Source organism: Aulonocara sp. 'chitande type north' Nkhata Bay, linkage group LG1 (genome assembly GCF_057382095.1).
Source record: "Aulonocara sp. 'chitande type north' Nkhata Bay isolate Kocher_YH1m ecotype deep benthic linkage group LG1, A_spYH_male_GT1.1, whole genome shotgun sequence".
In the NCBI taxonomy this organism is placed as follows: domain Eukaryota; kingdom Metazoa; phylum Chordata; class Actinopteri; order Cichliformes; family Cichlidae; genus Aulonocara; species Aulonocara sp. 'chitande type north' Nkhata Bay.
The window spans coordinates 7,905,503-7,932,570 of NC_141344.1; the positions used below are offsets into that span (position 1 = coordinate 7,905,503).

Here is a 27,068-nt window from a genome sequence, read left to right on the forward strand (position 1 = left end):
GTAGAGGAAGAACATTATATACATATAATAGTAAAAACATACATACATACACACACACACATATATATATATATATATATATATATATATATATATATATATATATATATATATATTTATATATATTAGGGGTGCAACGATATTCGTATCGATATTGAACCGTTCGATACAGTGCTTTCGGTTCGGTACGCATATGTATGAACAATACAACATTTGTAATTTATTTTATCAACTTTCCTTCTGACGATGCTGTCTGTGTTGAGCGCTCAGTGAATCTGTGTTCGACTACTCCGCCTAGGCTGCACTGTCGAGCGCAGATCCACTGAGCGCTCAACACAGACAGCATAGTCAGAAGGAAGAGCGCAGGGCAAGCTAGCGAGACAGAAGTTAAGCTCTCCTTTTAACATGGACCTCCCCCACTCTCATTCAGATCTGGCATTTGGAATTATTTTGGTTTTCATGTGACGTATGACCCTGAAGGTAAGCGAGTCATGGACTAAAGTAAAACAGTATGTTGGATGTGCCATGCAATGCTTAATTACATTGGTGTGAACTAGTGTGTTAGCGCAGTTAGCTCGTTAACGTGTTGGCCGTCTAGCCCCATGCACGGGGCGATCGGCGGTAGCTCGTTAACGGAGATTTGCCGTGTTGTGGCGTTAAGGTCATTTCAACGAGATTAACCTGAAAGCACTAGTGGGAACACAACGAATATGACTGCACATTTACACCGACATCATCCTAGTGCAAAGACAAAAACAACAAGCATGCTACTAACTTTAGCCGAGTCATTTAGACAGCTGTTAGCACGTGATTCTCCTTATGCTGCTGAGAATATAGCCCAGAAGAAGCGGATAGTATAGCTTTTATTTTGGAAAGAGCCATTTCTCTGTAATAAACTCTCTTTTCCAAAGATGAGTGATTCCTCAATCAGATACAGGGCTTGCAAAATCGCTAGCCTGACGTCCTGGAGCTAGCGATCTTTCCAGTCGGGCTACAAAAATCTATCTCTTCCCTGCCCGTCGGGCTATTGTAGGAAAAATATATGTCAATGCTTTTGCATTCTTTCAGAAATGTAGCTGGGTAATTATGTCATTGGCATCGGTGAGCCACTGTCAATATGTGACATATTGAAATCGCGTTTGAATTTGCGCTTGTTTTTTTGCTTTCACTTTGCAATCGTGCGAACTGTGTATAGAGAGCGACAGCACTGATCTGTGAGTGATGATAATTTGTGCACCAATTCCTCTGACATCGTCTTATTAATCGTTAGCTTACTATGCAAACATGACAAGTGAAATCTCCCGCAGCAAGCTTAAACATGTGAGAGGTTGATCGCGCAGAGAATCGCTGAGCTTATGTGAGTCCGTGTGTAAAAGTAGCAGTATATATATTTTAGTTCTGCTGAGCCAAATAAGACAGGTCGGGGTGAAGAAGTGACAGCCAAAGAAAAGCTTACCACAAAACGGAGAAGTTATGACAAATGAGACTATAAGGCAAAAAGAAAGTGCAGCTTTATGGTTTCATGGACAAAAGAATTTCTGTGGCTGCAATATGACGAGCTAAATAACCAGGGCTGCACATAAGTGGTCCGCAGGTGCGCATTCGCTGTCAAAATAAAAAACGCGCACAAGGGTTAGGGTTAAATTTAAAAACTGTACTTTTGAGTTAAAATATATATTTATAATTTTAATAAATGACAAATTAAAAAGGCATGAACATTTTTTTGTATCGAAAAAATATCGAACCGTGACACCAAAGTATCGAACCGAACCGAACCGTGAATTTTGTGTATCGTTGCACCCCTAATATATATATATGTAGTATATACATTGGGTGAATGTGCAGTAGTAGCAGCAAGCAGGTGAATTCTGTACATTAATATGAATAGACATCTGACTATTTACAGGATAGACAATATAAACATATTTAAAATTAAAGGAATTGAAATGTACATTGTGCCTTGGTTTAGAGTGCCTGGAAGAGTCCTGACTCAGTCAATTATAGATGATGTGAGAGGGCGGGTGTGTGTGTTTAGGGCACGGATGGCTTGGGGATAGAAGCTCCTCTTGAGTCTCTCTGTCCTTGCCCGGAAGATGCGGAACCTTCTACCAGATTGCAGAAGTTGGAACAGTTTGTTGCCAGGATGGGACGGGTCCTTCAGTATCTGCGCTGCTCTAGTCCGGCATCTCCTGGTGTAGGTGTCCTGAAGCGGGGGGAGAGCAATCCTACAGCAGCGTTCTGCTGTACGGATCACTCTCTGGAGAGCTTTTTGGTCCTTCACACAGCTGTTCCCAAACCACGATGTCATGTTCTGTGTGAGGATGCTCTCCACAGCGCCTGTATAGAAAATCCTGAGGATCTTTGGAGAGACCCTGAACTTCCTCAGTTGTCGTAGGTGATACAGGCGCTGCCTAGCCTTTTGGTCTGGACCTGAATGTGGGCAGCCCATGTCAGGTCTGAGGAGATGTGGACACCAAGATACTTGAAGGACTGCACCCTCTCCACTGGAGCTCCATTGATGATAATGGGCTTGTAGTCTCTGTGCTGACTCCTTCTGAAGTCCACCACCAGCTCCTTGGTCTTGCCGACGTTCAGCTGGAGGTGGTTGTCCTGGCACCACGATGCCAGATTCTTCACTTCATCCATGTAGGCCGCCTCATCGTTGTTGGAGATGGCACCCAACACCACTGTGTCGTCAGCAAACTTCACAATGGTGTTGGAGCCATGGGTGGCCACACAGTCTGAAGTGTAGAGGGAGTAGAGCAGTGGCGAGAGGACACATCCCTGAGGTGCTCCTGTGTTGATGGTGATGCTGTTGGAGAAGCACCTGCCCACCCTCACCACCTGAGTTCTGCCAGTGAGGAAGTCCAACACCCATGCACACAGACGGCTGTTAAGTCCCAGATCCCTCAGCTTTGTGAACAGTCTGCAGGGCACTATTGTGTTAAACGCTGAACTGTAATCAACAAACAGCATTCGCACATAGTTACCCTGTTTCTTGTCCACGTGGCTGAGAGTGGTGTGTAGGACGTGGGCGATGGCATCCTCTGTGGATCTGTTGGATCTGTAGGCGAACTGCAGCGGATCTGTGGTGTCTGGGATGGAGGAGGAGATGATGTTCTTCAGCAGCCTCTCAAACACCTTCATTACTACCGAGGTCATTGCAACTGGCCGGTAATCGTTCAGGGATGAGGGTTTGCTGTTCTTGGGCACAGGGATGATGGTGGATCTTTTGAAGCATGTGGGGACCACAGACTTCGCCAGGGACTCTTTATCAGTTTTTTCTAGTCTTGGTTCTGTGTGATGTCAGTGAGTTTAACATGGCCATCTCAGGCACACAGCTCTCTGTATGCAGAGGCTCTACTCCAGTGTTTTCCCAAACCACAACAACACTTCCCTCATGGTGCTTTATATTGTAAGGTCAAAACCCTACATTAATACACAAAAACTCCGACCCCCTATGAGCAAGCACTTTGGCGACAGTGGGAAGGAAAAACTCTCTTTTAAAAGAGAGAAACCTCCGGCAGAAGCAGGCTCTGGAATGGGGTGGCCATCTGCCACGGCCAGCTGGCGATGAGGGAAGGAGGGCGGTTTTAAAATTAAATTTAGAAATTAAATTTAGATGCCCAATTTAAATAAATATTTTACGCCAATTTAAGAGTTTTGTCACATAATCGCATGCGCGTTTCAGTTACATTTTAGCGCTGGCATGAGAAAGCCCTAAAGATGACATTTTGGCTCTTCAACTTGGCATGTTTTTGGAAGGTTTTGACGATTACTTCGTCAATCACTGAGTTGCTTGACCTCATTAAGAGTACTGGAGAAGGCAACCTTTCATGGAGTTCATTGTATACTGTCAGGCTGCGTTGTTAAATGTTCTCTGAGGACATTTTGTAGTTTTTGGACAAAATTTTGTTCCAGATCTTATGGGAAACCCTCTGCATAATAAACTCAGATGTATCTGGATGCCATGTTGCCGTCTCATTTCCTTCAGCCATAGCGTGCATTACCAGATCTTTAGTGAAATTTTTCACAACTTCCTTGTACTCTTCCCTGTTTTCAGAGACACTGAGTAGTCTTTTTGGTAAAGCCAACAGGTGTTTGGTGAAAATTGGGACAGTAATGTTATCAAGCTGTTCTCTCAGATTAAAAGTCAAACGTTTTTCCTTGCAGTTATGTGTTTTGAAAAGATCCTTGAGAATGGCCTTGTCTAGATTTTTCAGGTAATTTGGGGATAGATCCATTTTGGGAAAGACAGACTGTCCTTCTCCTGTTTTAGGATCAGGATTTCACCGTCTCTCTGCTGAAGCTATAAACTGGGGTGTGTTTAAGACTGCTGCCATAAGAGAGGACGGTTCTGTGAATTTAGAGGAATATGCATCAGTGGTCACCAGCTGCATCAGCACATGCATTGACAATATTGTCCCCACCAAGCGATACAAAACATATCCAAAATCAGAAAACACGGTTGAACTCTGAGGTACGTTCCATGCTGCATGCACGCTCCACTGCATTTGCCTCTGGTGCCGCAGAGGGCTACAAAAAGGCCAGATATGACCTGCGCAGATCCATCAGGGAAGCCAAGTGGCAGAACAGTCTGAAGCTGGAAGGACACTACAACAATTCAGACTCCTGACACATGTGGCAGGGCCTGCAACACATTAGTGATTTCCAGCTGCAACACGCTACCAGATGAGCTGAGTTCTACGCTCGCTTCGACACTCTCAACACCAACCGATACAGAGGGATTCTACCAGCAGGGGCAGCACAGAGCTCTTCACTCACTGTGACTTCGACTGAGGTATGCAAGGTTCTGAGGATTAACCCGCGACAGTGACTGACTTTGAGGGTGTGCTCTTCAGAGCTGGCTGAGGTGTTTACAGACATTTTCAACTTGTCCCTCACCCAATCAGCTGTGCCCACATGCTTCATGTCTACCACTATAGTGTCCCTCCCCAAGAAAAACAACATAACCTGATTGAATGACTATCGCCCCATCGCACTCACTTCAATTGTAATGAACTGTTTTGAGAAGATAGTCATGTCCCATATCAAAGCAGACATCCCGGATACATTAGACCCTCTGCAATTTGCATATCAGCGCAATCGTACTACTGAGGACGCAGTTAATGCAGCCATCCACACAGCCCCTTTCACACCTCAAAAATAAGGACACCTATGTTCAAATGCTGTTTATAGACTACAGCTCAGCATTCAACACCGTCATCCCAAGCAGACTGGTGGAAAAGCTCTTCACTCTTGAACTGACACCCCAGTCAGTCAGAGTTGGTATCAGGACAACAGGTACAAAGATAGTGAGCACAGGGACTCCCCAAGGCTGTGTGCTCAGTCCACTCCTGTACACCTTCTTCACCTATGACTGTGTTCCTGCACAGGTATACACTACATAATAGAACTGTAATTACCCCTAACCTGTAAATTTGCAATTTTTGTACAGATCTCTGCATATACACCTTAATATTGCATACTCCATATATATTATCACTGTGACAGTGTTGAAACTACTTTCACTTTAAATTCTGTTAACACCCACATATAAGCTACAAGATTTACAAAGCACTGTTTTACTTATTATTACTTTCTTTTAGTTGTGTGAAGGGAACCCACAAAGTAAGAATTTATCAGTCCCATTTATTAGTATTAATTCAGATATGTCCCTCTGAGGAACAGCTGGACTGGATGGTGAATTTTTGTTTTTATGGGCCAATGTTTGTTTGCTTGTTTGTTTTTGTAACGGTATAAACAATGAAAGGTGGGGGATTGGCCAATTGGTAACAGTTGACTCTGGGCTGGACCAATTACAGCCAAGGAGGTTGGATGCATCCTCCTCCTTGCTTGAGTAACGGCTCTCAAAGCAGTCTTATCAAAGGCAAACAGAAGAAAATGGTATTGAGGTATCCGTATTGAGGTTAAAAGGGACGCGATTTGATCTGTACTTCAGCTAGAATGAAAAAAAGACACAAAGCTGGAGTTATTCTGTGTCTTTGCTGCACAACTGCCTCTTCTTCTCTCATTCTCCCCCCCTCCCTCTCCTGTTGCTACTTCAATCATGGAACTGATCAATGATCAGCTGATTGGCTTTTCTGAAGCAAGTCTCATCTCTCTTGTTTGTTTATCACCCACTTTGCGCCAGAAAGAGGAAACCAGCAGATGTCGCGCTAAACAACAGCAGCACGTTTAAGCTTGATCAGCTGATGTTAGAATTTATTTAATATTACTTTCTAGTTTCAGCGGATGTTTGCTGGAGCCACAACTGTAAAAGCTGCTGGTCATGATATCTGTTTGGATATGTGGTGAGAGGGAAACATGAAGATGAAACCAGGAGATGTCCTTAGTGAATCATCAGAGCTGAACAGGTGATGGAGAAACAGGTTTACCTTTTAGGTGACATGAAGGAGTTGAAGGAAAGTTATGAACTGTTTCTGAGAGACAAATAACAAAATAAATCATTTTCTATGTAGCTGACAGCTGGTAACTGTGCAGGGGCGGGTCTAGCAAGGTTTTGCCAGGGTACCCGGTAGGGGACAAGGAAAGGGGGGCACAAAGAAATACTTTTCTTTCTTATTCTCATTTAAAATGTCTAGCTTTTGATAAATAATTATCTGAATCTTACAACCAAAGTTTTTATCTGGTGTAAAATGTATAGAATTCATACATACATACCAACAAGACAGTGTACATTACTGTCACAACAGCGTTTCTTTTCATTCAAAGGCTTTATGGCTTTTCCTATAATACCTCGTGGGGCGGTCTCTAGTCAAAATGCCTCTGCCGATTTTTTGTCCCAGTCCAGCCCTGATAAAAAATCACCCCTGATATTCCTCTCCATCCACTCTGCCCTACCTGCACTCTCCTTTACCTTTCTTGTGCACAGACCATTGCTTTGGACGGTTTACCCCAAGTATTTAAAGTCATCAGCTTTCACTTTCTCTGCTCCTTGCAGTTTCACCATTACGGCTGTGTCCCTCTCATTCACACCTATACCTCATAGCTGTCTTCCTGTCCTCATTTATGTACTGCAACCCTCTCACATACTTCTCTGCCACTCCTGATAACCTCGTGTAGTACCACTGTTTCTGTCTTAGCACCCTATCATATGCTTTCTCTCGATCCACAAAGACGCAGTGCAACCTTCTCTATACTTTTCCACCAACAGTCTCAAAAGTCTTTTTCTCCTTCTTTAGTGTTCAGCCTCATATACAAGTCGGTATAAGCTACAATATATTATATCTATTATATCTTCAATGTACTAATAACTTGAGAACAAAAATGTTTATCCTGAAATATTTACATGTTTGGACTACAGTTCCATAGAGCCCATTCTTTTTGTGTCATCTCGCGAGAAAACGGAAATAGAAATACACGAATGACCTGAAGAGGGCAGTAACGCCCCCTCGCTCCGTCTAGTCCGCCGAAAACTTCCCCACAGGAAGAAGACGACGAAGAAGGAGTTAGCCTTGACGTCTGGCCGTGGTTGGTTGTTGTTGTTTAGCAACCATTTGCTAGTTAACGGGTAGTTTACCTTTGACATCGTATATGGCGCATTAAGCTGGTTATGAGTATATGTGAGGTTTAAAGGGGATTAAAATGGCCCTGCAAAGCTGAGGTAAACTACAGTTTTCATGTTATTGGACAGTAGCAGCCTGTTAGCTGTCATGCTAATAGTTTAAAACAACAGATATTACTACTTATTATGTTTTCTTGTGTGTCATTTGGCGTCTAATTTTGTCTAATATTAAATGAACTAACAGGTTCCTACTTTATGCAACCGTGAGCCATTAACTGTAGTTGCACATCACACGAAAACCCCCTGTTAATGTGGTCTGGGTCCACCTCATGTCGCCATTGCAGCTTGGAATATCTGTCAGGACGTCTGCTCATGTGTTTGTCTGTCAGGATCCAGTGATGCCATAGAGGTAGGAGGCACTGCCAGGGCTCCTCCACCGGAGGACGAGAGGTCTCCTTAGCAATGGCAACCGAACTTCATGAGACCATATTCATGGCCAAGCAGGAGCGCCACAAAAACCTGTTTCTTAACTACAAAAACCTGAACATTTTCCCCGTGGAGCTGCTGAAAGATGAAGGCCTGCAGTTTCTGGAGAGACTTTACATGAAGAGAAACTCACTCACTACACTGGTATCCACACAGTGCATTTTCATTTTACCATATGAGACACTTATGAAACCCAAAGAAAATTTCTAACTACTTCTGCTTTTGCTCTGTCTTTATCAGCCTGACAATCTTGCTCAAAAGCTCCCAAATCTCATTGAACTGTAAGTATTTTGCTAAACTAAGTTTTGTTTTATAAATGATGACAACAGAGAGTTGACACATGCTGTCGGAGATTGATGGTGTGTTTTGTGTTTATCAAGAGGTTTCTAGTGAAGTTAACCACCAGATGTTGCATCACTAAATGAGATTAACTGTCTCTCACATTTAGGTGTTTTCAGCAGCAAACACCAGAGCTGTAATTGTCTTACTTGTCTGCTTGTACATTTCAGGTATTTGCACTCAAACAATTTGGTCATTATTCCCGAGGGTAAGCACATTGTCCAGTACAATAATATTAATAACAGTGTTTAATTCACTTGTTTGAATATTAAGATTGGTTTCATTCCCAGCTATTGGAAACTTGGCCAGACTGCAGTCGTTAGACCTGAGCAATAATGCCCTGCAGGTTCTCTGTCCAGAGATCGGCAGATTGAGGTCTTTGCGGCACCTGAGACTGTCCAATAACCAGCTCAAATGCCTTCCTCCAGGTAAGACACAACAGTTGTCTGTCTTGTTTTTAGATTTCCTTTTAGAGGCTTAAATTATTTTACATTATCTTATATTAGCCTGAGTCCTTTATTCAGGGGCATCGGTTTAAGTACAGCTACCTAGACCAGTGGTTTGTCTTGGAGCAAGTCCAGATGTTCCTTCTGATTTTGTGCCAACCATACACTGCAGCAGCACAAACTGAATGCTTAATGTTTGCGAAATCTGATACAAACCAGAATTTAACCCCTGCCCCTCCCCCACAACAAACGTTATACTTACACTATGCATTGGCAACATTTTTATATCATTAGGACCTAATTAAATGAGATCATTGAACAAAATGTGCTTATTCACATTATAGAAAACCAAGAAAAGCTTAAAAAAAACTGTGCTTAGCTGTGTCTTTATGAGCACAGAGAAGGAGGATGTCCGCTGGAAACTGTCATAAAATTCTACTCTGTACTCGTGTCAGTGCAACAACACGATTGGCTAATGTATTCATGTTTGAACTCTTGATTGTCACTTGTCTTACATAAAAGCTTCAAAACAAAACACTAGTGGAATAAAATCGTTTACTCTGAAATATTACAAAAAAAGAGCAAAACATGTACAACATACGTGTATTGGTAATGCTTTTACCTGCTTCAGCAATTTCTCTGTAAGAGTAAGACTTATATTTCATGTTTGGCATAAAATCACTTTGAACTGTTGCTTTTTTTCCCAGCGTGTTTGGTTTTCCCGACTTGTAAATATTTTAATTGCCAGCAGAGAGCAGCAGAGCTCTACCTGAGAGAAAAGTTGTTTTAATTTTTTTTTAAACACAGATTATCGAGGCGCATGTAAGTAGTGTAGCTGAAGCTGAAGGGAGGTTGTGCAATTTCATATACTTTAAAATAAATAAAAATAGTTACCTTCCGTGGATTTTGTCAATAACTTGAAACCATTAGATTATTATTTGTTGTGCCCATAGTCAAATTCTCAGTAACGCCTGTTTTCTTTTTGCCATGGTTCTTGATTTACCAGGAATGTTTCCTGAACTTAGTGACAACACCAAGAATTTCTTTTTCGAGTCTCACAATTTCTGTTGACTGAATTTCATCCTAACTATGAGACAGTGTGTGCAAAATAAAAATAGTAGTGATGAGAAACAGTGCTTCCAGCCCTATATCAAAGTATACTTAACCAAAACCAGAGAGTATATTCAGTTACAGCTGTGGTTCGAAAATAATATAATCATTTGACTGTGCTGCTGTTCTTTTTGCAGCGATGCTCTCGTTTTGCTTTAGAAATCCCACAGGCTCCTGCCTCCTTCTAAGAGGAGGGTATAATGGGCTTACATCAGCTTTAGCCAAGATGATGAAAAAAAGACCTGTCAACAAAGATGTTATGTCTAGTTGAGATGTTTGGAAACCCTTTGGTTTTAAGGCATCCAGCGAGGAACAACAAATACAAATCAAATTTCTGATAAAAGTTTGACAAAACTGGGATTTTCTTTTTTCTTTTTTTCATTCAAATAATAAAGTTTTGCAGCTTTATCTGAGATTTACATCTCTCACATATTTGTGACACCTGCAGAGATTGGTGATCTGCAGGACTTGGAGACGCTTGACGTGTCGATGAATCAGCTGATGTCTCTACCGGACCGACTGCATCGCTGTCTCTCACTACAGAATCTGACAGCGGACCACAACCTGCTGAGCCACGTTCCCCGGCAGCTCTGCTGGCTCCACCGCCTTAACCAGCTCTCTATGGCAGCTAACCGGCTGACTTTCCTACCACTGGGTCGGTGAATCCTCTTCTCTGTCCCTCCGTTATTTGCTCTAGTGGTGACAATAAAATGAGCGAGGTGGTGTTGAAATCTTTGTGTGTTTCAGATCTGGGCAGATCACGGGAGATGCAGTTTGTGTTTGTTGACAACAACGTGGACCTGAAAGGACTCCCGTCCTACTTGTACAACAAAGTTATCGGCTGCAGCGGGTAATACACCATCCCAACAGCTCAACAGATACAGTTTAAGACAACTGATAAAGGTCATTGCTGATAAGCAGAGTGAAAAAGAAATGCAATTCCATGATGTTGGATATAAGTTAGCCAGAAAATTAACTGGTATTTAGCCCACAGACTGTTGGAAAAGTGTAAATACTAAATGTATAGAGAATGTGGCTGGTTGGGACAAGAGCGAGGTGGTAAGTATTATCCTCTGCATAGTGGTGAAACTGTCTTAACATATCATCTTAAGATCTGCACATGTGAGGGGAGGATACTGATATACGTCTTGTATAAAATAAAGGTGGTTTGTAGCATCTTTACTAAATACAACTGCAGACTTAATGGGCTGCATACTTGTGTTTGTGTGTGTTGTTGTCCTGCAGATGTGGCTTATCTGCTCAAGCGCTGGAGGGTGGACTTGGTGAAATGCTGGGTGAGGAATTAAGTGAAGCCTTGGTTGGCCTGCCAGCTGAAGTGAAGGTGGTGGGCTCAGAGACAGAACATGTTGTTCCCCTGGAGGAGCTGGCTATGAGGACGCTGCACCGCATCTACCACCGCCGCCCAACAGGTGAGCAGACACTGTTCACTCTTAAGTTAGAAAACACCTGCTGGTTATAATTTAATAACTTCAAACTTTAACGGCACCTTTTTTGTTTACTGCTGTTTTTAGAGCTCAGCTTGCTGCCTCCCATCACCCTCCCAAAGAGCCTGCGGGATCTGTTGCAGTTCCCCCTCGGTCACTGTCACCGATGCAGCCAAGCCATGTTCACGATCATCTACCCCAAACTCTTCCCCCTCCGTGACACCGCCCTGGCAGGAGTGCACCGCAGGTCAGGCAAACACACCGTCTTTTTTAGTTTCCCCCTGAAGAAGGATTTAACATGCATACTTACGTCCTTCTCCTCTCCTGTTCAGGACCACTGTGAGTTTTGTAGCCTACTGCTGCTCCAGTCACTGCCTCCGAACCTTTGACCTCCAGGGGTGATCTCATTTCCTTCTCTCTCCCCTCCCCCACTCACACACTGACATATAACATCAGCTGTGGATCTTGAATGTCTGTGGCTCGCTACTTGATAAAGAACCTGACAGAAGCAGCGTATGCAGATGTTTGGTAGGTCAGATGATGAACACAAAGCTCAACATTTCAGAGCTTTGCATTCCTGTTTGTGTGGGGGGGAGGTCAGCAGCAGTGCACAGTAGTGCTCATTAAATGGTAACTACCCACTCATAACTGGGCACTTTTAAGAACAAACACTTTCATCTTTGTGGAATAAGATGTTTTTTTCCACTGAAGCTTTTTGCAGCAGACTCATTGATTGCAGAGTGATCTTTGAGGTGTTAACATTTGTAGCATGCTTTTGTTTTTATGATAACCGAAGAATATTTGAAGGTTTGTGAGTTCAAAGAATGTTTATCAGTTTGATGTGTGTTAATTTCAGAAGAAATTAAAGTGAATGTCTAAAATAGAAAATCTACATTTGAGACAACATACTGCATGAAGTCATGTTCTTAGTCACAGTTTTTGTGAACTCTAAGACCTACTAAAGACAATGAGCCAAGGATTCATGTTAGGGCTGTCACGATATCAGACTTAAACTTCATCATTATAATATTGTAATATGAGTGGCTGAAAAAGAAACTTCTGTACTTATGCTTTCAGTCAGATTCATTAACTTTGTTTATTGGCCAGTTAATTAAACTCAAAATTCGTAGACATGGCGAGAGATGCTATGATGCTTAACCCTACAAAAGCATACAAAACAAAGTTTTTTCATATTGTGCATTGACACAATATTTACATTTCATTTTTAAATATCAGGATTTTCAATACATGTAATCGTGACACCTCTAACTCGCATTTATTTGACAGGTTATGAGAAAGTTTGTTATATTCTATATCAGCTTTTAAGATTTGACCGTTTTATATGTTAACAGCAATGTCTTTTTGTCATAACAAGAATTATAATAACACACTCTGTGTTTAAAAAAAAAAAAAAATACACAAACCAAAAAGTCAGATTTTCACACTTTTTAGGGTTTAAAGGACACAGACTGTCTGCCTGAAGAAAAAGAGAGATTTAAACACAAGCAGCGCTGTGTGTTTCTCTTGTTGAACTGATATGTGTGTGTGTGTGTAATGTTTATTACCATATTGTACAGTTCTAATTTATCATTTGTTTTGTTTGGCAGTAAATATTGACTGATGTTTGACTTTGAATTTATGTTTTTCTTACAAAAGAGAGTTCATCATAACAGTTGTCCATAAAGAAAACTGCAGAGAGGACAGAAGCATCTATTATCAGATCCATTACATAAAGTTCTGAAATGTCTGAGAAAACACAGCTTTTAATGTGACTCAGGTCTGAAGCTTGTGAGAATCATGTCAGTCTTACAATATGTTGTTAAAGCCACAACAGAAAACATGCCGTAGTCGCCTTTTGACTGTACCCATGTAAGCACCAACCTCTGCACCACCATGCCGTTCTCCTTTACAACAATAACTCAAAGGTCTGGAGATCTGGGAAAAAGAAATAGAAAGAAGTAGCCTTGGGTCAGCCACACAATCGCCAGAACCCAGAACCTCCCTCCCTAAACTAATTACGTAATTTGAACTAAGCTAACAAGTAAAAGTGAAAAACAGACACTAGGAGAAGATACGAGAATGAGAATTGTTATTTGTAATAAAGCACTTCACTTAGTTTGTTTCTTAGTTTCGTTTGTAGTGGAAGACTTCAGTCTATAAAACGACACAGGTTTAGATTTTATTTATTTTTTGTTCTCTTTCATGTGACTGATGCCTTACAGATGATTGAAATTGCTGCCCAGATCACCCAAAACACTTTCCACTTGAAAGTTTTCAAACATGAACACGTTCAAATCTTCTGTTTTCCTTCTCTTTGCATTTCACAACTAAGAGTGCATGTTTTTTTTCTTTTTTTGTTAGAGTTAAAGTTCAGCTGCTTGGCTATAACAGTTGTTTGTGTCAGTAGGGCAGGAGAGTCGAGCTCTTTGGCTCCCCATTATGTGGAATATAAAAAACATCCGGCCAACAGGAAGGTCTTGTGCCAGTTAGCCTCGAGCCAAGCATGCCAGGGGAGCTTTGCTTAACTCCTGAGTCAGACTTTTATTTTCCTTATTTATTCCTCTGATATACCAGCTATCCCCCGCTGAACATGCTAGCAGCATACCCCGCCTTTCATTTCTTATTTTCTTTATCGTTTGCATTTTTTGCAATGAGTCCATCTGTAGCTGCTGCATAATAACAGAGGGTTGTTGAGAGGAAAGCGGAGCAGCTCCATTACCTGGATCGATGACATGTTCAGACAGATGTGATACCATGATCCTCTCTGACTGGTGCTTCAGCTTTCTGCCCTCCCTCTGGGACTATTCCATCTCAGCTGCCTGCACATAGGAAATATCACTCATCCATACTTTATGCTCACATAAAGACACAGGCAAAGCAAAGCCTCATGAATTTGTACATAAACACAGCACTGCAGGAACACATGACGAGAAAGTCATCAGTGCAAATTGAACATGTGAGCTCAGATGAATCTGAAGGAAACCTACATTTAAAAGGAGGATTAACCCCCCCAAAAAAGATTGCGAATCCTTGTGCAGATGGACTGGTGTTGTGAGAAGTCAAGATTTCTCAGATGGTGTTTTCAGAGCCTGATGTGGTATGTTCACATGAAGTAAGAAAAAACCTATCTACTTTCTTAACCCACATTACAGTGGGGCAAAAAAGTATTTAGTCAGCCACCGATTGTGCAAGTTCCCACACCTAAAATGATGACAGAGGTCAGTAATTTGCACCAGAGGTACACTTCAACTGTGAGAGACAGAATGTGAAAAAAAAAAATCCATGAATCCACATGGTAGGATTTGTAAAGAATTTATTCGTAAATCAGGGTGGAAAATAAGTATTTGGTCAATAACAAAAGTACAACTCAATACTTTGTAACATAACCTTTGTTGGCAATAACAGAGGTCAAACGTTTACTATAGGTCTTTACCAGGTTTGCACACACAGTAGCTGGTATTTTGGTCCATTCCTCCATGCAGATCTTCTCGAGAGCAGTGATGTTTTGGGGCTGTCGCCGAGCAACACGGACTTTCAGCTCCCGCCACAGATTTTCTATGGGGTTGAGGTCTGGAGACTGGCTAGGCCACTCCAGGACTTTCAAATGCTTCTTACGCAGCCACTCCTTTGTTGCCCGGGAGGTGTGTTTTGGATCATTGTCATGTTGGAAGACCCAGCCTCGTTTCATCTTCAAAGTTCTCACTGATGGAAGGAGGTTTTGGCTCAAAAATCTCACGATACATGGCCCCATTCATTCTGTCCTTAACACGGATCAGTCGTCCTGTCCCCTTGGCAGAAAAACAGCCCCATAGCATGATGTTTCCACCCCCATGCTTCACAGTAGGTATGGTGTTCTTGGGATGCAACTCAGTATTCTTCTTCCTCCAAACACGACGAGTTGAGTTTATACCAAAAAGTTCTACTTTGGTTTCATCTGACCACATGACATTCTCCCAATCCTCTGCTGTATCATCCATGTGCTCTCTGGCAAACTTCAGACGGGCCTGGACATGCACTGGCTTCAGCAGCGGAACACGTCTGGCACTGCGGGATTTGATTCCCTGCCGTTGTAGTGTGTTACTGATGGTGACCTTTGTTACTTTGGTCCCAGCTCTCTGCAGGTCATTCACCAGGTCCCCCCGTGTGGTTCTGGGATCTTTGCTCACCGTTCTCATGATCATTTTGACCCCACGGGATGAGATCTTGCGTGGAGCCCCAGATCGCGGGAGATTATCAGTGGTCTTGTATGTCTTCCATTTTCTGATGATTGCTCCCACAGTTGATTTTTTCACACCAAGCTGCTTGCCTATTGTAGATTCACTCTTCCCAGTCTGGTGCAGGTCTACAATACTTTTCCTGGTGTCCTTCGAAAGCTCTTTGGTCTTGGCCATGGCGGAGTTTGGAGTCTGACTGTTTGAGGCTGTGGACAGGTGTCTTTTATACAGATGATGAGTTCAAACAGGTGCCATTCATACAGGTAACGAGTGGGGGACAGAAAAGCTTCTTACAGAAGACGTTACAGGTCTGTGAGAGCCAGAGATTTTCCATGTTTGAGGTGACCAAATACTTATTTTCCACCCTGATTTACGAATAAATTCTTTACAAATCCTACCATGTGGATTCATGGATTTTTTTTCACATTCTGTCTCTCACAGTTGAAGTGTACCTCTGGTGCAAATTACTGACCTCTGTAATCATTTTAAGTGGGGGAACTTGCACAATCGGTGGCTGACTAAATACTTTTTTGCCCCACTGTATATTATATACTGGCATTTTTAATGTATCTGGTTGTCATACTTGTACAATTTCCTTCATCAATGACAGATACTGAGGATTTCAATCATTTATGTCCAAGGTGGTGGTTGGTGGGGTGTTAGGGTTAGCCTCAGTAGACTACCTGCTCTACCTCCTGAACTACAGTTGTTCCCAACTTCCATTTGAAGCTGATTTAGGTGAAATAAAAACTGCTCTTTCCTCCCAAAGATAACATCTGTTCTTCTGCACAGAGATCAGTACCAGGACTGTAGTATTTGATAAGCCAGCGACAAACATTGTCCAAATATCACTGATAGCAGAATGTTTGTCCACAGCCGGCTTGTTTGCTGTGGTTGCTCAGCTGTCAAACAGCATGTGCCTGAGGATAACTTGGAATCTTGTTCTAGGTCTATTAGGCATAATTCATGGTTCACTGTTGCAACACAGTATAGTATGTTTGTAATTCAAAGCGAAAAGGTAGAAAAGACAACAAAAAACCCCCATAACAATAGCACATAAACAAAGGGATTCAGACCTGATCCAAAAGTTAATGACCTGTCCCTTTGCCTCTCCTCCACCTCTGAGTTTCATTAAATTCAGCCGGTCAGTTTCAGGTACACGTGTAGATTACTATACACCCTGAAAATGAGTTGATATCTTTGTAGCTGCATGGGTTTTATGATTAACAATAGTGCAGTGCAGTATTCAAATGTCCCAATACCACACGTGTAGTACTTAACACATTATGCAGCAGGAATCCTGTCACTGTTTTGTAAATGATAGCTAAATACTTATCAGATTATATGCATTCAATTGACACAGCCAGTTGCCAGTTCCCAACTGTCACACATCAGAGTAATCACTTGGAAATGTCTCTTTGCTGGATGTTCTGTGCTATGCATAAATTTGCACTCTGAGCCATTTTCAAACACTCGAGGAGGACTGCTTCAATCAGTGGCAACACGGTGTCACAGTGTTATTGGGTTCTTGACTTTATTGCTATTGGATCATCAACTGGGAGGGAGGAAAGCCAATCCATCACCTGCATAGATCCATTCTGCTGCTAATCAGCTGCTTTCAGGCCTCGAGGGTCAACTGGATTTCTGGAGAATGTTTTAGTGTTTTAATAGTAAATAATGAGGAAGAAGACAGTAGAGCGATAAGGACATTAATCCATTAAACTAGGAGAGAAGACAAGGACTAGTGTAGGATCACCACATGCTGCTGATGGAGCACAGTAAGGACTTACTTGACAAAACAACAAATTTAAAGAACAAGAACTAAGGGCTGATTGGCTCAAAGGACACTTGGAAAAGCGTAGTGACATAATTTTTTTTAATGCGTTTTTTTTTTTGACAGTGTGGGAATTGACAAGGAGAAAGATGATATGATCTGATCACTGCTAAGCCTTTACCTTACACTCCTTTCCCCAGCTCATTAGGACCTCTCCTGTGTTATCTCTCCACAGTCACAGAAATAATCAAGGCACCATGGCTCTCATCTTTTACCTGCTTAATGTTTGTCTTGCATGTATGCTGTTTGCGTCTGCAGATGTGAGTCATCTAAGGCCACGTATCCGTTAAAGTACAATAAATAAAAGCTGTCAAAAAGAGAGTGCACACAAGCAAATTTTCATCTTAAAAAAGGAACAACAAGCTTCTAATTTCTGCAATTTCTCCAGCTAAAAAGACCTTTTTAGTAAAGAAGACGTGTTGCCCCTGCACCATGTCTTTTCAAGCATTTTAGCATTTTGTGTGATTATGTAAAGTCAAGGACTCCAGGGGCAAACAGCTGAGCACACAGAGGACAATCTCAAGAGGCTTTTTGGGCTCTGTGTGCATATAAACACACATGGATAGATATGCTTGTGACAGGAAGTATGGTCAGTGGAGATGGGAAATGTATTGCATGTAAGGGGATGTAAGGTTATTAAAAAAATATTTAGGGTAGGAAAGAAAATCATCATACTTGTAACCATGAAAATCTTTCTGTATACCAATTTAAAAAAAAAAAGAATAGAAAAAAACTTGAACTACGCGCTTTTGGATTTATGTCAGAAATATTCTATAAATAAATAACATTTTCTTTGAATGCTCTCTTATCTATCCCTCAAATCGCATTAATCACCTGCACTGAAAAAAGTCAGATTTGTCAGATTTTTCTTTCTCACATTTATTATTGTTTTCATTTGAGTTCCTTCAGTAAAAAGTTTTCTTTGTCAGTTACTCTGCTTTCTGAGTAGTAAACAGTCGGACTAAAGCACCGTGAATTTAGATCACAGACAATAATCTGCAGTTTGCGCAGATCAGCCTGCAGCTCTGCCTGATATCAATGCAGAAAGACAGCAGCTTGCAGCCAACATGGCTTTGGGCAGCGCGCAGCTGACCTACCTTTTTATCCGTTACCGCTGACGTCAGAGGGCGCGGCCATTTTGTGAGAGGCGTCAATGAGACAGGAAAACAGGTGGCATGACTGTCAAATTAAAACCAAACCTAGTATTATTATTATTGTTGTCAGAAGTAGCTGTGTTGCTATATATCTTATATTTTATCTAATAGGAGAGCAGGTAGCACTGCCTGGTTGGCCTGTGCCTAATGCCTTACGTCCTTCTTAATGCAACTCTCAAGGAATTTGTGTCTTCCCATGTAATCAAACCGGGGATCTTTCACAAATGTTAGGGAAATGTGTATTATTCACTTATATTTCCTTCCAATAACAGGAGTAAAGCATTTCGTGGATTTACCCTGTGCTATAATCTATGTATGACATGTATATTTCGACATTTCCGACTTGTAGTGTTGTTGCTTTGCCACCTTTAAAAATAGTCCTGGATTTCTTGGGATGTCGGAAGTTTTTTTCAGCACCACTTCCTGTGTATGCACCTCCTAATGACCAAACACCAGTCACGTTATACACAGTTTTCACTTAAAGTAACTACACAGTTCCTTCACAGGTTTTATTTTGTGAGTCATTAACAGGAAGTGTTTGATGAGTAGACCTGCGGAGATTAACGCTTGCTGTGGCAGTTAAGGGGGAGGGCGGTGCTGATCCAGCGGAGGGCGTGGGGGTTGGGGGGCGGGGACAGTCCCGTTGAACGGAGCGGCTGGACGGACAGACATCTTCACCCTGTACAAACATACAGCAAAAGAAAAAGAAGAGAAAGAGCCGAAGAAACTTAACCAGGTCGGTTTAATTCGATTTTTTAATCCTCTCATTTTGACCCACAGAATAATCAAAAGAAGAGCGATAATTAAAGTTTGAATGATTCTCCAGATTTCAGGTTTTAGCAGTTTATACGTCCCAGGACGTGACAGAGTTGTCAGCTGTAAGAATGCGTCATATTTGCTAGGTTATTTTTTGTTTGTGAGGTGATGATATCTGAGGGGAAACGAGGACCATGTTGCTGAGGTGTTTCTGTTGTGTTTGTAGCGACTCTGTGCTGAATTGTTTGAACTTTTGGCTGTTTCCTGTTTTCTGTCACAGGGGAAGAGTGGTTGTTTTATGTAAGGATTAAACAACAGGATAACACAGACTGTGTAATCTTGTTTTTCATGTTTCTGAAAGCTTGTAGGTGTAGCTGGCCATTGAACAGAAAAGCCGTGTGCAGGTTCAGGACCTTGGACAGCTCCCGAGTCTGAAACACGCTGAAAAACACTTTACGCACAAAGCGAAACGTTTGTTCTCAAAGTGCCCCCCCAAAAATGAAAATCTGAAGTTAATCTATTCGTGAAACGAGGCAAACTGAAGCAGTAAGTCGTGAAAAATACCTGAATCTAGTTTCTGCGCTCTGGAAACAAGTGAGACAGCATTCGTTATCACACTTATTGTTTTTATAAAATGGCCAGGCTGTTTGTGGTTCAGATCTGTTTTAATCCAGAGGTCTGACTTTTCATCTTTCCTTCACTTCCTTTTTCCAGAGGACCGTACAGACACAGTGAACAGGGAGCCGTTAATGGTAACAGATCATTTTCATGAGGGAAAGATGGATGTTCGGTTAGGAGCGTCAGGTGCAAGAAAAACAGAAGCAGAAAAAAAAGATCAGAGGTCAGCATATAAGCATTTGAAATAATTATTTTAAGATGCTAGTTTTTAAGGCCCTGTCTGAGAAAACGTGTACAATAGTCACTCCTATGACTGAAGCTGCGCAGTTGCGACATTAAGGTTGAATTTTGTTATGAATTTTGATTATGAATTTAACTCAAGTTAAAGTAGAAACTGCTCCAGTCTTTCTCCCCTTCCTGCATGTGCACCTGTGTTAATGTCAGAGAGGACAAAGAGCTCAGGCCGACTCTTAAGCAGATCAACACGTGTGTGTGTGTGTGTGTGTGTGTGTGTGTGTGTGTGTGTGTGTGTGTGTGTGTGTGTGTGTGTGTGTGTGTGTGTGTGTGTTGTCTTTTTTTGGCAGCCTGGTGTTGTTTGTAACTCGATGTAAACAGGTGGATATTTCAATTAGGGCAGGAAATGACTGCAGCACACCCAACATGGGGACTAATTGAAACATATCCAACTTCCAGTCAATTCTATGTCCTATGTTGTATTTTGGTTTTGCTGCTGCTTTAAATTATGGAGTGCAAATGCATCCAGCATGTAAAAAAAATATCAATCTCAGCTGCAACAGGTGAACTTTACTTCTAACAATTTGTTAAATTTAATTAATAATGTTTTCCTAGGACTTCCTGTGTTTTCTTGTCTATTTTTTCCTCCCTTACTTCCTGTTTTACTTTGATAATATGTTTTCTTGTGTCTCTGGTTGCTTTGCTTCACTTGCTTCACTTTCTCTCTTTATGGTCTGCTCCTGTAGGATTCCTGGTTTATTTTCTGGAGTTATTCCACTGAGTTTTGGTTTTTCCTTGTACTGGATTATTGTTGGACATATTCTGCTCTTCTTCAGTTTATTAAACTTACTTTTGTTTTGTTTTTTTCACCTTAAGAAATCTTAAATGTGTCCTACAGTTGTGTCCTGATTTTGCTGAAAGCTGGTGTACAGTGAACCAAGTGTAACTGGTTTGGTTGATGAAATGTTAATTGCAGCTGTTTGCTTTTCCTGGAGCCGAAATGTTATGATTAACATGAACCCAGGGTGCTCAAATAATTAGCTTCCTGGTGAGAAAGTGCTTCCTGCTTTCATTAGCACATACCTGCCCCCCACCATGATCAATCCCCCATCCTCCCCCACAGCACCTATCACTCACCACTCTGTCACCCTGCCCACAAAGAGGTGAGAAATTACCACCAGTCTCCCGCTACATCTGTCAAACACGCACACATGCCACAAACAGCGTAGCAAACTTTTCCTCTCCTTCCTCTTCATTCGATACTTAAATGTACTCCCCTTGCTATTTATTCATTTTGCTCTTTACGCCTTCCTGTTAAATTTCAGTGCAATCGTCTGTGAAATTGCCACATGATAGACAAACCCGAGTGATTATGCGCCCAGATCACAATCTCACTTATTAACTTTGAGCAATAAAATGAGTGCGGGGATCTTCTTCTGGCAATGACTTCCCTTTTTTATTTTACCCTGTGAGGTTTTTATAAACACATGCACTCTTTAAACTAGTTTGGGCAGCACATCATTTATCAATCTAGGGCTGAGAGGGGCAGATGTTTTAAGAAGCCCTCCAGTATATTTTGATTGCACCCGCAGGGTTAATTTTTAAAGCTGAGTCAGTCAGAATGAGTGCTGCTTACAGAGTTTAGCTTTAACAGGGTGAGTTTTTATCAGTTTAAGTTCTTTTCACCATACAAAACAATTTACAGATGAAATAGACTGATATACACTCACCAGTTTGTTGGGGACACCTGTTCAACTGCCCTCATCAAATCAGATAATCACACTTTACTGGGTGAAAATCCCAGTGCTCAAAGGAGAATAGGAAGATGATTTTGAGATGACAGGAAGACAACCGTAACTCAAATATCCACTCATTATAACTAAGGTAGGCGCATCTACGGACACAAAATAACAACAAACACAAAGCAAACAAGCAAAAAATTGGTCTTGGCAAATGTAAATGCAGAATTTCAAAATCTGTGCACTTCTAATTTTAAAGAATCCAGCAGCAGTAGCACCAGCAAAGAGCAATTACTGGTTTAGAACTTGAAATGCTAAATGTGGAACACGAGATTTCATATCTAAAGATTATTGCACATTTCTTTAACACTTTGTTTCATGTCTGGCCAACTTAATGTAACTTAAAGGCACCTTTGTCTTTTACCTCCAATCACAGTATGTTCGATGAAATGGGTGGATCTGTTTCAGTAAAAAAACACGTCTTTTCACAAGTAAATATGGATGTAAAAATGTTAAAATACATATTAAAACTCTTACATTTTTGCAAATATCTAAATAAGAGATGCAGTTTATGCATGTGTTAGACATCAAGGATAGACAAAGAAATACTTAATGTTGTTTGTTCTGTATTTTGATCCTGGTGCTTCATCAAATTATCATTTATAAAACATTCAAAATGGTGATATGATCCTTCTTATTGATCACAATGGCGTTATCGACTTGCAGTAACTCGATTCCTTTGATGGCTTCAGTTTTACCCTTACAGCAAGGTTAAAGTCGGTGCAACACCAAAAGTACAAATCCTTTTGCAAAGAAGCCGCGATTATCTTTTAAGGACGTTTATGTTTTTGTTGTTAGCACAAGCATGTGATAACTCTAATCCTGTTGTCCACGCAGGAGGAGAACCATGCTGTTTTTACATCCTTTTCCCCCATTTGTCACACGTACAAACAGAAGAGTGTGTTTTTACCTAATATATACAGCTCTATATGTGCCTGTCAACAATCTGCATGTCTAAATGAGTGCGCACAGAGACGTATACTGACAGGTGTCCATTTGAATGTATACATGTAGAGAAGAAATGGAGGAGAGGAGATTGTGTGCGCATGTGTGTGTGTGTGCTCTAGGTTTTGTGTGTGTTTGTGAGAGCAGAAGTGAGAGAGAGGCTGTGAATGTCAAAGTGAAAGAAAAGCATGCAAAAGAGAGGAAGAGTGGTCTGTGTGTTATGTAAGTGTGTGTGTGTGTGTTCTGTAGGCCTGCAGATTAATCCAGTGGGTTTTATCCTCAGTGAATGGGACAGTGGGGCTTTGCAGTGATTATCCCTGGAGGCCACAGATGATTGCTTTGAATTTCTTGCATGTCCGACACTGCCACGTTTGCCTGCCTGCGCATTGTTCTGTCTGCCGACTTTATTGGCAATACTGTGACGCTCCATAAAAGTTAAAAGGCCATAAAATTGGAGAGCGTGGTAGATGCTTTATATATTATTCTTAATATGTGGAAGGTTTTACTGGAATAATGTGTCTTTAATTGTGCAAAGTAGTTTAACCGGCTGTGTTAATGTAAAGTTTAATGTGTACTTTCTTTCTGACCAGCTACTCCGCCTCCTCATGTCTGTCTTTCCATAAGTCTGCTTCTCTGTTAATCTGAACCGCAGCTTTCTGCCTGTCTGTCTCTACTTTGGATTATATAACGAGGAAATATCAGAATTGCAATCTGCTCCATCATCCCTGCTCAGCTGAGACAAAAATGGCTGAATGCTGGGAACCTGCCCCCTCCATATGTTTTGGCTTTCCTAAAGGTGTCAAAATCAGAGCCTGGCATCTTAAAAGGTGCATTTTTGTATGCTTGTTGCCAGGTGGTCGACCATTTGCCTCTTATGTCATTGATGTTTGGCTGGGAAGTCATCACGTTACAGTACAGTTTATCTAGAAATATATAAATCCCTTTGATTTTGAAGCATAAATGGAAAATATAAGAAATGAAGCCATTTTGGTGGCTTTTTAAAAAAATAACAAGTCTTAATATTTTCCTATGCTTTTCCTCAATGATTTTCCACGGCAGATTTCTCTCTGTGTGTCTATCCTGCCTCTCCACAGGGAATGTGTTAATTCTTTATAGCCATATTGTCACTGCGGGCGTTGCTTTGGGCAGGACACCAGCTTGTTCCATTCACACTCCACCACTATGGTCAACCTGGATGGTTGTCAGGAGGCTTGATTATAAAGCTGTTCTCTCAGTAACTGACATTCATCCTGCTTTTTTGAGTCCTTTTAATTTAAAAGTCATAATTTCTTTAATTTTTAGAAGCCTTGCTTTGGGCCACCTTGACATTACATCTACAGGAGCTTTTGTAAGCCCCGATCTTTGTGCAGCACGCAAGATAGACAGCGCACAGTGTGCTTTGAGGTAGCAGCCAAGAAAGCTTTAGTCCGCGTCTGTGAATACCCATGTGTGCATACCTGTGTGGATCAGCATGCTTGCATTCCAAAGGTTTCTCCATGTAATGATCTGCTAGGGAGTGTGGGGGGGCCACAGCCCCGTCCTCCAGGGTGTGAAGCGGGTATGGAGGAGATCAAAACTCCAGACATCCAGAGGCCCCCAGAACACAAGAGACCATGGAAGACCAACAGAGGGGCAGCCGCGCCACTGTTCCAGTAAGAGCTGAGGAGAGTCCCAGATGAGGGCTCGCCCAGCAGCCGCGGAGCAGAAGTCAGGGGGAGTTGCAGTGACGCGCCCGTGAGCTCCGCCGGCCCCCAGCTGCGCCTGAGTGACCGAGCCCCAGGCCGAGAGGCCGGGGGCACCCCACCTCCAAAGGGGCCCGAGCGAGCCCCAGGCCCCAGGCCCCGACAAGCGGCCGCCAAGGAGTGAGCCGGTGTGTACCCGGACGCCCACCCCCAGACACAAAGAACCACCAACACACCGACACCTGAGGGAGTCCGCCACCGGCAGGGGAAGTGGTGGTGGGTGGAGATAGGCCTCCAAACCTTGGAGGGCCTGAGGTGTCCCCAGAGAGGTGGCGTCTGATACCCAACCTGACATATAGACACAGACATACAGGCACACACAGACACAAACATCCATTCCCACCCTCATGCTCTCATATGCACTCACTCCACACTCAACCAACGTGGAGACAGACATAAAGAGACGCTGTACACACAATCACACTCCCCAAGCGTACTCTACAAACCGGGTCTAGGTACCCTTGCCCCTGGAGGGGGGAATTGCACCCAGACCCAGGTGGTGTTTCCCTTTTCCCTGCGGTGGGGAGAGGCAGACCACCCCGACTCCGCAGCAGCAGGGAGGCCCCACACCCCAGACCGCAGTCGGACGGCCAACTCCTCCTACTAGCCCTCCCGCTCCAGCAGGCCGCAGAGAATGGGGGTGGGAGAAGACTCCAAACCTCCCTCCACCCGCTCATTGTAGTGTTGATGCATATGTGTTCTAAGGTGCAATTAAAACCCAGGAGGGCATGGAGCTACCTGCCATGGAGCAGCAGGTAAGCGCATGGTCCCTCCTGCTAGCCCTCAATGACTAAGTGTATTTAAAATTGAGAGGTGGGCAACGACGTCAGGGGTGAGGTATACACCCTGATGGTAAATTGGACTCCGTGATTGTGCCCACCCCCAAGATCCTATATGTATGTGTAATGAGAGTGTGAATAATGTGAATGTCTAAGTTGTGGGATAAAATTGAGGCAGAGGCAGCCAGAAGGGGACAGGGGGGGGGGGGGGGGTAGCCTCCTCTGCACCCTGGTGACATACCCCCACTCCAAGGCCCTGCATGTGTGGGTGGTTGTGGAGGAGCGGGAAGAGGGAGGCAAGGTTGCAAGCCCCGATCTTAAATTCACATTTCTTGGAGGACTTTCCAGTGAATTTTCCAGTGTCTCCTAACTTTTCCCACAAAGTTAGAAGCACAGAACTGTTCAAAATATCTTGTTAAGCTGAAACATTAAGATTTCTATTCACTGGAACTAAGGAGCCAAGGCGAGCCCCCCAAATGCATCCCCAAACCGTTATCCCTCCTCCACCAAACGTCACAGCTGGGACAGTGAAGTCATGAAGGTAATGTTTCTAGCTTTTGTCAAACCCAGACTCATCCATCAAACTGCCACGTAGAGGGGTGTTATTTATCAGTATGCAGAATGTGTTTCCACTACTCCAGAGTGGGTGTGCTTTACACCACTATGAATTCAATAATTCTGCAGATATCTGGCCAGCAGACCATTGGACTGGTGCTTATAAGTAAGTAAGTAAGTAAGTAAAGTTTATTTATTAAGCGCTTTTCATAGACAGGTAGTCACAAAGCGCTGTGTCTTTCTACTCTGTGCATTTGTGCATGTTTTGATGTTGGCCCATGTATGCAGCAGCAGCAGTCAGGCGTAAACGGGTGGGTGAACTGTCTGAATGGTTTAGCCCTCAGGCTCTCATCATGCTCTCTGTCCAGGTCACATCTTGGCACGTGTATTTATTGTTTATAGGTCAACATGGTGGTACAGTGTTTATGCAGGAGTGGTTTTTATGACTGGAATTCTGCAATTTTTTTTGTTGTTGTCTGTACCGATATAACAGACACATTGTTTCTGCATAAGCTTCAAATTATCCAACAGATCAGTTTGGGTCAGGTGATACTGTAAAAATCCTGATCCTTCACTATCGTGTGGATTTATCTGATGTAATACAAAGGTTGTCTGAGAATGGATAATGTAATAAATCAAGTGTCAGTGGTCACTTTAGCTCCTGAGTCACTACAGTTACTTTTAGCTTTGCCCAGCCAAGAGAAAATCAACTTGAAAAGCCATTAGTACATACGGGGGATGGATGCAAGTGTATCTGAGCATGAGTGTGTTTGTGAGTGTGTGTGTGTGAAATGGAAAGGTATCAGCCTTTTCATCTTAACAGCAGTCTGTCTGACGCAAGATGGAAAAGTATCCTTGCAGGGTTACGCAGCTTTCCGTGCGTAGGATGGATGTTGATCTTGATAGACATTGAGATTTTATATTTAGTGATTAGTTTATTGATTTCTCTTTCCAATTTCCTAAATTTTTTTTAAAAACAAATAGGCCTGCACAGGATTTAGAACCCCTACAGTTTTATTATTCTTGAGTCCGAACACTGAAACCCACAAAACAGGAAACATGCCGTGTTTCTCAAACTGTGAAC

At 42.3% G+C, this 27,068-nt stretch overlaps 2 protein-coding genes and 1 long non-coding RNA gene across 6 annotated transcripts in view; 2 read left to right on the forward strand and 1 right to left on the reverse strand.

Moving 5' to 3' along the window:
* Window positions 1-350: 350 nt before the first annotated feature.
* lrrc28 (leucine rich repeat containing 28) lies at window positions 351-12,989 on the forward strand. 3 transcript variants are annotated; one of them, XM_086313067.1, is made up of 10 exons: window positions 351-480; window positions 7,918-8,158; window positions 8,255-8,295; window positions 8,524-8,561; window positions 8,644-8,781; window positions 10,358-10,564; window positions 10,657-10,759; window positions 11,155-11,339; window positions 11,442-11,601; window positions 11,687-12,989. In XM_086313067.1, exons 2-10 carry the CDS (start codon window positions 7,991-7,993, stop codon window positions 11,754-11,756), a joined length of 1,110 nt encoding a protein of 369 aa, XP_086169193.1. In that variant the 5' UTR covers window positions 351-480; window positions 7,918-7,990; the 3' UTR covers window positions 11,757-12,989. The 3 variants fall into 3 exon arrangements, with proteins under 3 accessions (XP_086169193.1, XP_086169148.1, XP_086169079.1); XM_086313022.1 differs by lacking the exon at window positions 351-480 and adding an exon at window positions 7,369-7,494; XM_086312953.1 differs by lacking the exon at window positions 351-480 and adding an exon at window positions 7,420-7,627.
* A 194-nt stretch (window positions 12,990-13,183) lies between these two features.
* On the reverse strand, window positions 13,184-18,552 carry LOC147338622 (uncharacterized). Its single transcript, XR_015130181.1, has 3 exons — window positions 18,500-18,552; window positions 14,074-14,173; window positions 13,184-13,289 (listed from the first exon to the last, which is right to left on the reverse strand). It is a non-coding gene; the product is annotated as an uncharacterized LOC147338622 (long non-coding RNA).
* Window positions 18,553-19,172: 620 nt separating this feature from the next.
* LOC147338623 (synaptosomal-associated protein 25-A-like) overlaps window positions 19,173-27,068 on the forward strand; it is a 41,113-nt gene continuing 33,217 nt past the window's right edge. For both annotated transcript variants that reach the window (XM_086313248.1, XM_086313166.1), the window contains exon 1: window positions 19,173-19,292. The gene's annotated coding sequence lies outside the window, so the exon portion shown is untranslated. The remainder of the gene's footprint in view (window positions 19,293-27,068) is intronic.

Bases quoted from the DNA above. Each gene is read 5' to 3' on its own strand.
- lrrc28 (XM_086313067.1), top strand. From the start codon at position 7,991: ATGGCAACCGAACTTCATGAGACCATATTCATGGCCAAGCAGGAGCGC. The intron at 8,562-8,643 runs GTAAGCACATTG...TTTCATTCCCAG, and splicing joins TTTGGTCATTATTCCCGAGG to CTATTGGAAACTTGGCCAGA. The intron at 11,602-11,686 runs GTCAGGCAAACA...TCTCCTGTTCAG, and splicing joins CTGGCAGGAGTGCACCGCAG to GACCACTGTGAGTTTTGTAG.